General features: G+C 38.7%; 1 protein-coding gene across 1 annotated transcript in view; it reads right to left on the bottom strand.

The window, feature by feature from the left end:
- map1sa (microtubule-associated protein 1Sa) overlaps positions 1-14,227 on the bottom strand; it is a 28,619-nt gene extending 14,392 nt beyond the window's left edge. The window contains exons 1-2 of the mRNA XM_084416287.1: positions 14,036-14,227; positions 7,482-7,583 (exon numbers count right to left, since the gene is read on the bottom strand). Coding sequence (XP_084272413.1) covers positions 7,482-7,583; positions 14,036-14,192 — 259 coding nt within the window. The 5' untranslated portion in view covers positions 14,193-14,227. The remainder of the gene's footprint in view (positions 1-7,481; positions 7,584-14,035) is intronic.
- Positions 14,228-15,197: the final 970 nt, after the last annotated feature.

The raw sequence follows: 15,197 nt of genomic DNA, 5'->3' as shown, positions 1-15,197 counted from the left end.
GGACGTAAGCCCAAAAAAAAAAAAAAAAAAAACATTGTGTGAAAGATGCTGCCAATGTCTTCAGGGACAGGAGACGGAGGTAATGAAGTTTTCCCCCTGCTGGTCCCGAACGCTTCAACACAGTGCCTTCATTGTACAAGCCAAATCAAAACACCGAAAGCTTGAGCTCCCTGTGATCTAAAAGGCACAAACGAATTATTAATTCTTAAACGACACAAAGAAAAATGTTTCGGTCTGTTTGTGCTGCAGTGAAAGGCTGTGTTGTTCTGGGCACAGAGAGGTTTACAGATATAGACGGGTCCTTCGAGCGGATTCCTCTGAGAGGTGACGTCCACGAAAAGAACAGTTTGAGCCGGAGGGGAAGTTCAGATCAGGGAGACTCTTTTACATTCGGTATAACATCCAAGACATCTTATCTTAGGGGCGGTTTACACAACACTGTTTTCTACAAAAACGGTCGCTTTGGCGAGTCGTTCATTTACACGACAGGAGGCCTGAACCGGCAAACTTTGAAAACGTGTTTCAAAGTGCAAGTTTGTGAAAACGATACCGTTTTATCGTCTCTTTGTAAACTACAAAAACGTGAATCTGTGAAAACGCTGACGTCATGCGCATGTGTATTATGTGTTCAGCCTATAGGCACTTAGTGTTTCTTTACAAAGTAACATCGCCACCTACTGGCCAGGCATGAATAATACAGCGTTTTCACAGATCCGTGTGAACGGGGATCGTTTTGATGACGTTGTCGTCTGTAGCCTACGTGAAAAATGCAAAGGAGAGACGTTCCCATTTTTAGTACATTGATGTAAAATAAGGCTAAGGCATGTTTACACGACAACAAAGCAATGGTATTTTGCTGGAATTATAGTAAGCATAGCCTGTGAATAAATAAACCAGTAAATTAAATGCACACCTTAAGTTGCGCAATGTAATTTATATATACATATAAATTTGTCACACTTTATATTAGCTGGCCTAAACTACAATTAGATCATTGTTAAGGGTAAAGTTAAAGTCAATCACTTTAAATGTAATTACAACACACCACAGTACACAATAAGTAAATTGTATCAAATGGTTAAGTACATAGTAGTTGAGGCCACCTAATATAAAGTGTGACCCAAACATTATTATATATAATCTAGTAAATCCTGAGTTAAAAAGGTAAACATTTAAATCATCGGTTATCGAAGTTATTAAGCTATATGTGCAAGAACAGTTTCATAGAAAGACTCGTTTTCTTGCCTTTATTTGGGTCTTTAACGCTAACCCTACACCGGACATGTCTACACTGGAAGCGACAAACGCCCGATGAAAAGCATTTGTCCATGTCAGTACGTCAAAAATCAAACGAAGCATCAGTTTACTGTCTGAGATCTGTGTAGACAGAATCACTGTTTATAATGAGTTTTGTTGTTTTTAGTTTCATTGCATTTTCGTCAATTAAAAGCTGAAATAAAAGAAATATTACATGAACGAAAAATAGAAATGTCATCTTCGCAACTAAATAACAAAAGTTGAAGTATTAAAATTACTAAAACTAAAATATTTAACTACATAAATGATAACAACATTTTATTATTCAAATTATAATACTAAAATATAAAACATGAATATTTCACACAAAAAAAAGTAAACAAAACAAATTAAAATGAAAGCTGAAAATATAACATTTCAAATATTAATACATGCTTATAATAGTACAATAAATAAAATAATGGTTGCACTGTGTCCTTTCACATGTAATGTAAACCAGTCCTGGTTTACATTACATGTGAAAGGACACAGCGCAACCATTATTTTATTTATTGTACTATTATAAGCATGTATTAATGAAGCCCATCGACAGCTGTGTGAACACAGGCCATCTGCAGTTTAAAAGAGCAAAGCCGTTTTCTCCATTACACACTATAAACCGTCACACATCGCTCAGCCAAGCCCAAACTAGATTCATCATAACATAAGTGAGGAATAATGAGGAATATCTCGATCAAAACGGCACAAAGAAAACATTGTTCTGTAACCTCAACCAAGACACTACACAGAAATGTAACTAATTTGTAAATAACACAGATTGTTTGAATGCGTTTGACAAGAAAACACTATTGCCATCTTTCTACTTCAAAATCTCATTTAATTCAACTTGACAATTCTTTTTAAATATTTGTGGCATTTACTAGCAATTTCCAAGTGAAACTGGTTTCTACACCATTTCTCCCCCCCCAGTGTAACCAGTACAGACTGACTTTTTAATAACAACAACCAGCAGTTAACGGCTCACAGCCAGGATGGCGGCAGCTGGTCACTAAATTTGTGACATTGCTGATTTAATCCTCACTGTATGACCGTGCTTAAAAGACCATCATTGTCCATCCTGACCTACTTCAGCAAAGCTGTCAAAACTTTACATGCAGGTGACAGGAGAAATGCAAACTGGCTTGACTGTTTCATCTGTGCGTTAACCGCATTTCACTAACACAAGATAATGAAATGGTCATGACAGGATCTGAAAATCAAGACAGGCCTGAAAATCCACTGGACATTAATATACACCCATGAGACAGAATAGGAAGTCAGACTTCATTGGTGTCGTCATTGCTGAGGGCAAAGCAAAAGCAGCCATCATCAGACGCCAGGAACGATCACTCGCACTCGGCATCAGAACAAAGCATCAGAGATGCAGAATCACATCACCACGCCTTGAGATGATTCAGGGCCGAGGAAGAATACACAGCACACACACTAAACAGGGTTATAAAGGATTCCCTTGAGCAGCGCGGCTTGAATATGAAGTATTAAAGATGACTTGGGCCTGGAGAAGTTCAGCTGTTCGGTCAGCTGTTGGTCTTTTCTGCCCCACTCCAGTCTTCAACCGGACTGGAGGGGACGTTTACACAGTTTGTGCAAGGACATGTTGGTTTCCTCATTTTCGCTGATTCATGATAAAAAGTTTCAGGCCTACATATCTGTTCTCTCTTTACAAACATCTATTCACTACTGATCAAAAAAGGAGGAATAATATAATTACATTCATTCATATAATTATTTTTATACTCTCTTGCAAAAACTTTTGCGTTCCCCAACGAAACTTTGCGTTCACTCACAAAAACTGAAACTTTTGCTTTCCGTCATGAAAGTTTGCGCTCGCTCACAAAAACTGAAACTTTGCATTCTCTCGCAAAAACTTTTGCGCTCCCCAATGAAACTTTGCGTTCGCTCACAAAATCTTTTGCGTTCCCCAATGAAACTTTGCGTTCGCTCACAAAAACTGAAACTTTTGCTTTCCGTCATGAAAGTTTGCGCTCGCTCACAAAAACTTTTGCGTTCCCCAATGAAACTTTGCGTTCGCTCACAAAATCTTTTGCGTTCCCCCATGAAACTTTCCGTTTGCTCACAAAAACTGAAACTTTGCATTCTCTCGCAAAAACTTTTGCGTTCCCCAATGAAACTTTGTGGTCGCTCACGAAAAACGTTTGCGTTCCCCCATGAAACTTTCCATTCGCTCACAAAAACTGAAACTTTGCGTTCGCTCACAAAATCTTTTTGCGTTCCCCCACGAAACTTTCCATTCGCTCACAAAAACTGAAACTTTGCATTCTCTCGCAAAAACTTTTGCGTTCCCCAATGAAACTTTGCGGTCGCTCACGAAAAACGTTTGCGTTCCCCCATGAAACTTTCCGTTCGCTCACAAAAACTGAAACTTTGCATTCTCTCGCAAAAACTTTTGCGTTCCCCAATGAAACTTTGCAGTCGCTCACGAAAAACTTTTGCGTTACCCAATGAAACTTTGCGTTCGCTCACAAAATCTTTTTGCGTTCCCCCACGAAACTTTCAATTCGCTCACAAAAACTGAACCTTTGCATTCTCTCGCAAAAACTTTTGCGTTCCCCAATGAAACTTTGCGGTCGCTCACGAAAAACGTTTGCGTTCCCCCATGAAACTTTCCGTTCGCTCACAAAAACTGAAACTTTGCGTTCGCTCACAAAATCTTTTGCGTTCCCCCACGAAACTTTCCATTCGCTCACAAAAACTGAAACTTTGCATTCTCTCGCAAAAACTTTTGCGTTACCCAATGAAACTTTGCGGTCGCTCACGAAAAACGTTTGCGTTCCCCCATGAAACTTTCCATTCGCTCACAAAAACTGAAACTTTGCGTTCGCTCACAAAATCTTTTGCGTTCCCCCACGAAACTTTCCATTCGCTCACAAAAACTGAAACTTTGCATTCTCTCGCAAAAACTTTTGCGTTCCCCAATGAAACTTTGCGGTCGCTCACGAAAAACGTTTGCGTTCCCCCATGAAACTTTCCGTTCGCTCACAAAAACTGAAACTTTGCGTTCGCTCACAAAATCTTTTTGCGTTCCCCCACGAAACTTTCCATTCGCTCACAAAAACTGAAACTTTGCATTCTCTCGCAAAAACTTTTGCGTTCCCCAATGAAACTTTGCGGTCGCTCACGAAAAACGTTTGCGTTCCCCCATGAAACTTTGCGTTCGCTCACAAAATCTTTTGCGTTCCCCCACGAAACTTTCCATTCGCTCACAAAAACTGAAACTTTGCATTCTCTCACAAAAACCTTTGCGTTCCCCCATGAAACTTTGCGTTCGCTCACAAAAACCTTTGCGTTCCCCAATGAAACTTTGCGTTCGCTCACAAAAACTGAAACTTTGCATTCTCTCGCAAAAACTTTTGCGTTCCCCAATGAAACTTTGCGTTCGCTCACAAAAACTTTTGCGTTCCCCAATGAAACTTTGCGTTCGCTCACAAAAACTGAAACTTTTGCTTTCCGTCATGAAAGTTTGCGCTCGCTCACAAAAACTGAAACTTTGCATTCTCTCACAAAAACTTTTGCGTTCCCCAATGAAACTTTGCGTTCGCTCACAAAATCTTTTGCGTTCCCCCATGAAACTTTCCGTTTGCTCACAAAAACTGAAACTTTGCATTCTCTCACAAAAACTTTTGCGTTCCCCAATGAAACTTTGCGGTCGCTCACGAAAAACGTTTGCGTTCCCCCATGAAACTTTGCATTCGCTCACAAAAACTGAAACTTTGCGTTCGCTCACAAAATCTTTTTGCGTTCCCCCACGAAACTTTCCATTCGCTCACAAAAACTGAACCTTTGCATTCTCTCGCAAAAACCTTTGCGTTCCCCCATGAAACTTTGCGTTCGCTCACGAAAAACGTTTGCGTTCCCCCATGAAACTTTCCGTTCGCTCACAAAAACTGAAACTTTGCGTTCGCTCACAAAATCTTTTGCGTTCCCCCACAAAACTTTCCATTCGCTCACAAAAACTGAAACTTTGCATTCTCTCGCAAAAACTTTTGCGTTACCCAATGAAACTTTGCGGTCGCTCACGAAAAACGTTTGCGTTCCCCCATGAAACTTTGCGTTCGCTCACAAAAACTGAAACTTTGCGTTCGCTCACAAAATCTTTTTGCGTTCCCCCACGAAACTTTCCATTCGCTCACAAAAACTGAAACTTTGCATTCTCTCGCAAAAACTTTTGCGTTACCCAATGAAACTTTGCGGTCGCTCACGAAAAACGTTTGCGTTCCCCCATGAAACTTTCCATTCGCTCACAAAAACTGAAACTTTGCATTCTCTCGCAAAAACTTTTGCGTTACCCAATGAAACTTTGCGGTCGCTCACGAAAAACGTTTGCGTTCCCCCATGAAACTTTGCGTTCGCTCACAAAAACTGAAACTTTGCGTTCGCTCACAAAATCTTTTTGCGTTCCCCCACGAAACTTTCCATTCGCTCACAAAAACTGAAACTTTGCATTCTCTTGCAAAAACCTTTGCGTTCCCCCACGAAACTTTGCGTTCGCTCACAAAAACCTTTGCGTTCCCCCACGAAACTTTGCGTTCGCTCACAAAAACCTTTGCGTTCCCCCACGAAACTTTGCGTTCGCTCACAAAATCTTTTGCGTTCCCCCACGAAACTTTCCATTCGCTCACAAAAACTGAAACTTTGCATTCTCTCGCAAAAACCTTTGCGTTCCCCCATGAAACTTTGCGTTCGCTCACAAAAACCTTTGCGTTCCCCCATGAAACTTTGCGTTCGCTCACAAAAACTGAAACTTTGCGTTCGCTCACAAAATCTTTTTGCGTTCCCCCACGAAACTTTCCATTCGCTCACAAAAACTGAACCTTTGCATTCTCTCGCAAAAACCTTTGCGTTCCCCCATGAAACTTTGCGTTCGCTCACGAAAAACGTTTGCGTTCCCCCATGAAACTTTCCGTTCGCTCACAAAAACTGAAACTTTGCGTTCGCTCACAAAATCTTTTGCGTTCCCCCACAAAACTTTCCATTCGCTCACAAAAACTGAAACTTTGCATTCTCTCGCAAAAACTTTTGCGTTACCCAATGAAACTTTGCGGTCGCTCACGAAAAACGTTTGCGTTCCCCCATGAAACTTTGCGTTCGCTCACAAAAACTGAAACTTTGCGTTCGCTCACAAAATCTTTTTGCGTTCCCCCACGAAACTTTCCATTCGCTCACAAAAACTGAAACTTTGCATTCTCTCGCAAAAACTTTTGCGTTACCCAATGAAACTTTGCGGTCGCTCACGAAAAACGTTTGCGTTCCCCCATGAAACTTTCCATTCGCTCACAAAAACTGAAACTTTGCATTCTCTCGCAAAAACTTTTGCGTTACCCAATGAAACTTTGCGGTCGCTCACGAAAAACGTTTGCGTTCCCCCATGAAACTTTGCGTTCGCTCACAAAAACTGAAACTTTGCGTTCGCTCACAAAATCTTTTTGCGTTCCCCCACGAAACTTTCCATTCGCTCACAAAAACTGAAACTTTGCATTCTCTTGCAAAAACCTTTGCGTTCCCCCACGAAACTTTGCGTTCGCTCACAAAAACCTTTGCGTTCCCCCACGAAACTTTGCGTTCGCTCACAAAAACCTTTGCGTTCCCCCACGAAACTTTGCGTTCGCTCACAAAATCTTTTGCGTTCCCCCACGAAACTTTCCATTCGCTCACAAAAACTGAAACTTTGCATTCTCTCGCAAAAACCTTTGCGTTCCCCCATGAAACTTTGCGTTCGCTCACAAAAACCTTTGCGTTCCCCCATGAAACTTTGCGTTCGCTCACAAAAACCTTTGCGTTCCCCCATGAAACGTCGCGTTCGCTCACAAAATCTTTTTGCGTTCGCTCACAAAAACTGAAACTGCGTTCGCTCACGAAAACTTTTGTGTTCACCATGAAACGTTGCGTTCATTTGCACAAAGTTTTTAGTTCCCCCATGAAACTCTGCTTGCAAATCTTTTGCGTTGCCCCAATAATTTTTGTCCGAACGCAAAGTTTTATAGAGCAGTGAAAAAAACTAAAACAAAGACCACAAAATCATTGGAATATTATTTCTTCCCATGTCATATTCTTTTCCATCCCACAAAATTCCACAGATCACCCCCCAAAATGAAAATGCCAAAACAACACAAGGGTGAATCTTTCATATATTGTTAGCTTCTTACCTTTGAGGTCCTCAGAGAAGCAAGCGGAGTGTCTTGAAATAAACAGTTTGAGCTGTTCGTCTATGTTGCAGGCGGTCAGGTCGACGTCCCACGAGCGAACACCTGTGCAGAGACAAATCCAGCCCAGTCAGACTTCAGTCAACACATGCGGAAGCTCAATTATTCATCGACCACATTCAACGTCCACATCATCCTGTGGTCCACGGGACAAGAGACAGTGACACAGACTATTTATAACCCTCCTGGTGCAGGGTTTCTGCAGGCGTCTTCAAATAAAATGTAATGCCTTTTTTAATGCCATTTTAAAAATGTTTAATGCCATACATGACACTAACCACATATACACATATACATATATATAGTATACATATACATAATATACATACAGTACAGGTCAAAAGTTTGGAAACATTACTATTTTTAATGTTTTTGAAAGAGGTTTCTTCTGCTCATCAAGCCTGCATTTATTTGATCAAAAATACAGAAAAAAAAAAAAAACAAGTAATATTGTGATATATTATTACAATTAAAAAGAATTGGTTTTCAATTTATTATACTTTAAAATTTAAATTATCATTTATTTCTGTGATGCAAAGCTGAATTTTCAGGATCATTACTCCAGTCTATCACATGATCCTTTAGAAATCATTCTAATATGATGATTCATTATCAAAGTTGGAAACAGTTCTGCTGCTTAATATTTTTTCATAACCTGTGATACTTTTTTAGGACACTTTGATGAATAAAACGTCAAAAAAAAAAAAAGAAGTAAATTTAAAAAAAAATAGAAATCTTTTGTAACAACAATATACACTACTAGTCAGTAATTTGGGGTCAGTAATTTTATTCTTTCTTTTTTTGAAATAAATCAATACTTTTATTCAGCAAGGATGTGTTAAATTGATAAAAAGTGATAGTAAAGAAGATTTACATAATTAGAATTTTTTTTTTTTAAATAAATGCAGTTCTTTTTAACCTTTTATTCATCAAATATATTAGGCAGCAGAACTGTTTCCAACACTCATAATAAATCAGAATATTAGAATGATTTCTAAAGGATCATGTGATAGGCTGGATGTCACATGTGACACTGAAGACTGGAGTAATGATGCTGAAAATTCAGCTTTGATCACAGGAATAAATTATTTTTTTAGGTATATTCAAATAGAAAACTATTATTTTAAGTTGTAATAATATTTCACAATATTACCGTTTTTTTTCTGTATTTCTGATAAAATAAATGCAGCCTTGATAAGCATTAGAGACTTCTTTCAAAAATACAAATAACATACATACATATTATATAAATACAAATAATAAAATATTATATAAATAACAAAATATTACATGTGCTGTCAATCGATTAAAAAAATTTACTCAATCACAATTTTGTTCTGCATTTTTGTAGGTTTATATCTAGTTTATATATTTTATAATGTAATAATTTCACAGTTAATCTCCAAATCAATGTAGAAACAACAAACAGACTTATGTTTAATGGCATATTTCTTATGAATGAATGAAGGTGTTACTGTTTGTTCAAGGCAAGTTCAGGTTCAAAGCATGAATTAGAGCGGGATCATATAATGTAAAACTTGCCAAAGGATAACAAAAATGTACGGATGCTGCGTTAATTGCGTTAAATATCCACTTCTAATGTAATTTGCACTTTTTTTTCTGCTCCGGCCGGAAGCAATCACCAAACCGGTTCTGCGTAAATCACACTAACGCACATATTTTGCGACAGCAAATAAAAATGATTAATTATGAAGGCTATATTCAAATAAACTGATAGTAGACAATTTTCTTCAAAACTATATCTAAATTTTTAATGCCTGTAGGATAAAATTTTATGCTTTTTGATGCTATTTAAGGCCTTAATTTTCGCAAAATCAATTTAATGCTTTTTAATGCCCGGCGGAAACCCTGTGGTGAGATTTTCTGCCTCTGCCGTGAAAGAAATGAGTAGGTCAACCACAGACTTCACAGGTTCTGCGAAAGCTGCTAGGTCTCATGTTTTCTTCTCCGGATATATAAATAAAGTTATAAAATGAGGTTGAAGTCAAACTTTTGTCCTTTGGACAGAAATAACCCAAAGAGCCACAATACAGAATTCAAAAGAAACTGGAAAAAGTTTTTTTTTTTTTTTTTGAGCCAAAATAAGATGACCTCTTTCCAGCACTGACTCATTTAAGAAGAACCCTACTACTGCAATGACTTCAGGTTTCTCATGTACTGCCAAATACCAGCTCGGGTTTAGTAAGAGACACCAATTGTTGAGTTTCCAGCAGTGGTGGACCATGACCAGGGGTGGGCGATACACCAGCAGACACTATTAGAGGACTATTGCCTCTATCGCGGTTACGCTGATGTGTTGCGCGGTCACGAAATATTACCGTTTGCATGTGTTTTTACCTATCGCGGTTTAAAAACAAGTGATTTTAAACTGTTTAAGCACAGTTGGCATTAAAAGACAACTCATTTTGCTATATGCGCGCGCGGTCAGACTGTGTCTCGGTGTCAGCGCGGTCTTAAAAACGTGCGACACGAAGCCGCTGCTCATAGAGCAAGTGAAAACCGAGTGCTTTTTGACGCCTAACTGGTCTTGAACTGTTAAACACACATATCTGTGTGTCAAAGTGACCAAGTCTTTTGCAAGTAAACGTTCATTTATGTCTTAAGTGTACGTAAACAGTTGAGAAGGAAAACGTATAAGTATATTGGATCAGTGCAGCCGGTCTTGCTGTTATTAATGCTAATCAATCACTTTTGTAAGTTTAATAAGAATAAATGTAGCCTATATTTAATTTACACAGTGAAGACTATGCATGCAGTGTTTTTATACATTTGATTACTTTATGCAATTTATGTTGTGTTTATTTCTAGTGCTTGGAGTTTTTTTGTTAGGGGACTCTGGCATTTCAGTCCAATTTATTTTAAAGTCCCCCTGTGGTGAAAAATCCAGCTTTTAATGTTGTTTATGTGTCTATGTGGTGTTTTTAATGTGCTTTAAGTCAAACCATGTGTAAATTCATAAGTCGACGCCATTGCTGAGTATTTCCTCCTTAAACTGCAGTGAACCAAAGACAGTCTCAAACACACGCTTTGAAATCGCTGGTGTTTCTGACGTCACAAACTACCTTGAAACCAATCAGATCAACGTGTGATCGTCAACCAGTGGATCTCTGAGCTGAGTGAGTGAGTGGAGGCGGGGCTCATTTGCATATTCATAGAACCGCGCATACTAAATGAGGCGAGGGTGTCGAGTTACAGTCAAGATGTTTTAAGGCATGACGAATTTATTTCAAGGAAAAAAAATGCTTAAATATGTCATTTTGGTGATTAAAGAGGAGTTGTAAGGGATACAATGATTGACTACAGGGGGACTTTACAGAACAACTTTACAAAGTAGCTTGTCCAACACTGGTTGCTACAGCCTAGGTGTTGATATGCAGTTGCCGAGGAGTGTTTGTTGAACAAACGGCCTCAAGCACACTTAATTTTGCGGACTGGTGTCTTTTAGGAGAATAAAGAAGGCAGCTGATCGTGTTTTAATGAAAGTGGTGCAGAAAAATTGGGCCAAACTGAGGCGATTTAAACCAACTGAAGAGTTTCAACCAGATTCAACAGTTTCTCTCCGAAGATGCTGACACCATCTAAACCAGAACACATCTTATTCCTGTCAGATCACTGTGGTGGAAGCGGCACCGTCTGACCAGGAAGAGAAGGAAACGCTGGCAACAGTCAGAAAGAGGATGTGTGTGTATCAGTCACACGGCCCTTGTGTATAGCCTCAGATAAAGAGACTGAAAATCAAAGGAAAGCGGATGATAAAAGGAAAATGACTCGATCATGTCTAACCAGTGTTTTCTCCCAGTCTGACCAACCAAACAGTGTCGAAACGGCTCTCTCTCAACGCAGCAGATGCACCTCACACTCATTACAGATGAACTTTGAGCTGCACAAACCAGCACAATGAGGAAGGAGAGTCTGCAAACACAAGACTCGCTATATATAACCCTGCTGTCCATCGACAAAAGAAGTGCGTCGCCTTTTCAGGGACTTTCAACCGAGAGAAAAAACAAGTCATCGACGCACATCTGCTGCGGCGCGATTGCGCTTATCCTTGATGAGAGTGTGCGTTCAGATTTGGGGATTGCAGGCCCGCAGAGATCTCTAGCAGACAGGGAAGCCATGCTGAAGTAAATGAGCTGCATTATTTATGTTCTGCAGAGCTGCATGGGTCTGTTTATGTGCTCTGGGATCCAGAGGCCAAGAATCTGGCACAAAAAAATAAAAATACTGGGAAACCAATAGCATAATTCCCACCTCAGTGAGGCTAGAAGAAAAATATATTGTTGCACAGACAGGCAAGGCTCTACATGGACATGAACCGAAGGCTTGAAATGCCACAGCATACTGTTATTTAGTCTGTTGTCATACTGTTATTTAGACATTCACTCTCAGAAAAAAAAGAAAAAAAAAGTGCAAAAATTGCACCTTTTATCTGCACAACCGCTTTTCACAGGGGCAGTTCCCTTAAAGGTTAATAGTTCACCCAAAAATGAAAATTAGCCCAGGATTTAGTCACCCTCTCAAGCCATCCTAGGTGTATATGACTTTCTTCTTTCAGACGAATATATACAAAAATGTCCTGGCTTCTATCCAAGTGCATCTATCCATCATAAAAGTGCATCTATCCATCATAAAAGTCCATCATATCCATGATAAAAGTGCATCTATCCATCATAAAAGTGCATCTATCCATCATTAAAGTGCATCTATCCATGATAAAAGTGCATCTATCCATCATAAAAGTGCATCTATCCATCATAAAAGTGCATCTATCCATCATTAAAGTGCATCTATCCATGATAAAAGTGCATCTATCCATCATTAAAGTGCATCTATCCATGATTAAAGTGCATCTATCCATCATAAAAGTGCATCTATCCATCATTAAAGTGCATCTATCCATGATTAAAGTGCATCTATCCATCATAAAAGTGCATCTATCCATCATAAAAGTCCATCATATCCATGATAAAAGTGCATCTATCCATCATAAAAGTCCATCATATCCATGATAAAAGTGCATCTATCCATGATAAAAGTGCATCTATCCATCATAAAAGTCCATCATATCCATGATAAAAGTGCATCTATCCATGATAAAAGTGCATCTATCCATCATAAAAGTGCATCTATCCATGATAAAAGTGCATCTATCCATCATAAAAGTGCATCTATCCATCATAAAAGTCCATCATATCCATGATAAAAGTGCATCTATCCATGATAAAAGTGCATCTATCCATCATAAAAGTCCATCATATCCATGATAAAAGTCCATCATATCCATGATAAAAGTGCATCTATCCATGATAAAAGTGCATCTATCCATCATTAAAGTGCATCTATCCATGATTAAAGTGCATCTATCCATCATAAAAGTGCATCTATCCATGATAAAAGTGCAACACAGGCTCTGTGGGGGTCAAGTAAGAAAAAAAAAATCTCATCCTACATTCACTGCCATTATAAAGCTTGGAAGAGCCAGGATATTTTTTTTTATAAAACTCTGATTGTATTCGTCTGAAAGAATAGGTGGCATGTACACCTATGATGGCTTAAAGAGAGAGAACAATCAAGGGGTAATTTTCATTTTTGGCTGAAGTAACCCTACAAAGGGACATCTTTGTACCTCATTTACCCCTGAAATGTTCAAAGGTACATATTGCTACTCTAAGGTACTATTATGCACCTTTTAGGGGTGCATTCGGATAACATTCAGAAGTAACGTTACCAAAATGTTTGCAAAGGGATCAAATTCAATGCTCACTTATCTTTTTCATAACCAATAATAATAAAACGTGGGTAAAACATTTTTTTAAACGGTTTGAACGTTCAGAGAACATTCCAAAATAGCATTTTTAGAACTTAAATGGAATGTTCGCAAAACGCTCTTGGAACACATCTTGTTCGCGGTGTGTACAGGACTATGGCATTGCTGAAAGCCGAGAGCCCAGTTCAACAGTAAACACGCGTATATGAGCCCTGTGTGGGCATTCATCTCTTTTAGTTCCTACTCAGCAGACAAAATGAAAGGAGGTCAAGGTCATGATAACAAAAGGGAGTCTCTGGAGTTTAGTATTATGGTTACATCCATGCCATGTGACAGCTTTCAAGAGACTTTCAATGAAAACTCAGCAAACATCCCCATTTATATCACCCAGCCTTTTATATTAGCCAGTCCTCAATACTGAGATGCATTTTAAAGTTATAATAGGATTAAACTGGCAGCAGAAATTTAATGAAACTACAAAATTAGTTCTTCCTCGTTGTATTCCAACATTTTTAATAACAACAATAATAATGTTCCAGCAATAAGAGCTACAAAAAGAGACTGCCGTCGTTTTCTGAAGACGCTGCATTGATAAACTAGTTTGTTTTCAGCGTTTTTTCTCTTCATGACGTAGACTCGGAGTGATGGGCGAGGGAAGCGCGCGCTGGATCTCATTCAGTCACCATCCCACAGTAAGACAAATGTTTACCTCTTTCAATCTCGGACACTAGTACATCCACAAATCCAGCCGGACCGGGCTGTCCGACAATGACGAGCAGAGAGTATTTATCGCTGCAGAAACCGGGACGAGCGCTTCGGTTGGAGTTCTCCATGCTTGCCAACTCGCCGATGTGGTCCGCCGCCATGTTGCAAAGTTTATCACATTCACGATGTCCGATTCGCAAACGAATTGTTCATTTGAATCGGCTCTTTTTAATGATTCGGTCGAATCGATTCTCTCCAGATCCATTACGGGGAACTTGCTGTGAGAGGAAAACAGGAGCAACAAACAACACTGAATTTGAGACAAAGATGATTTCTTTTTTTCAAATATGCAGAAAGGTTGAATAACTGATAAGCCAAACCAGGGACTCGCAGTTTGAGCAAATTAATCTGGTACACATTTTCATTGAATACAACCAATAACTCACACTATATATATAACTTAATCGAAAAGATGGTGATAACAGCCAAATATTAATATAGGTGCGAAACAAAGAAACGCGAAATGCTGCGTGTTGACTTCTGGTATTAACAATTTAGACTCGAAAGAACCGGTTTATTGAAATGATTCGTTCGAACGAACCGATCCCCTCTAATGAATCGGACTACCCAATGGTACTCTACAAGCGAGATGCGCTCAGGGAAACACCCACAATTTGCATGTGAGGGGCGGGGAATAGTGCCTGACGTCATTTGTGTCCTATCAGCTGATAAAGAGATTGCAAATTTGGTATTTTGGAACCATATTAAAAGAAAACTTGTGCATTTGATGAGCTTTTTTAGAATGCCATCTGAAAAATGTAAAAAATGAAACAAAACAAAAAAACAATACATTGTGAAGTTATTTATTTTATAAGGAAAATGTCATATGCATTAGTGGGCTCTTTTTAACCAAATTTCTTATTTTAGAAATGATTTTAAGTTATATATAAATCCTTTTAACAAACTAAAAACAAAAAAGAGCTGAAAACATGTCACTGATGTCACTTTTTTAAAAATCCATGAAATCAAAATGGACAGTTTGTGTTATATTTTGGAATATTGCTGTATTTATTATAAATGATTTATCGGTGCACATTATTATTATTTTAAATTCATGTTCCTCATAATCTTAATAATCAGAATAACTTCCCCTCCGCAGCTCATCT

Source organism: Rutilus rutilus, assembly GCF_951802725.1.
Source record: "Rutilus rutilus genome assembly, chromosome: 8".
NCBI lineage: Eukaryota > Metazoa > Chordata > Actinopteri > Cypriniformes > Leuciscidae > Rutilus > Rutilus rutilus.
The sequence above is the reverse complement of the archived record's forward strand: the minus strand, read 5'-3'. Positions and strand labels throughout refer to the sequence as shown.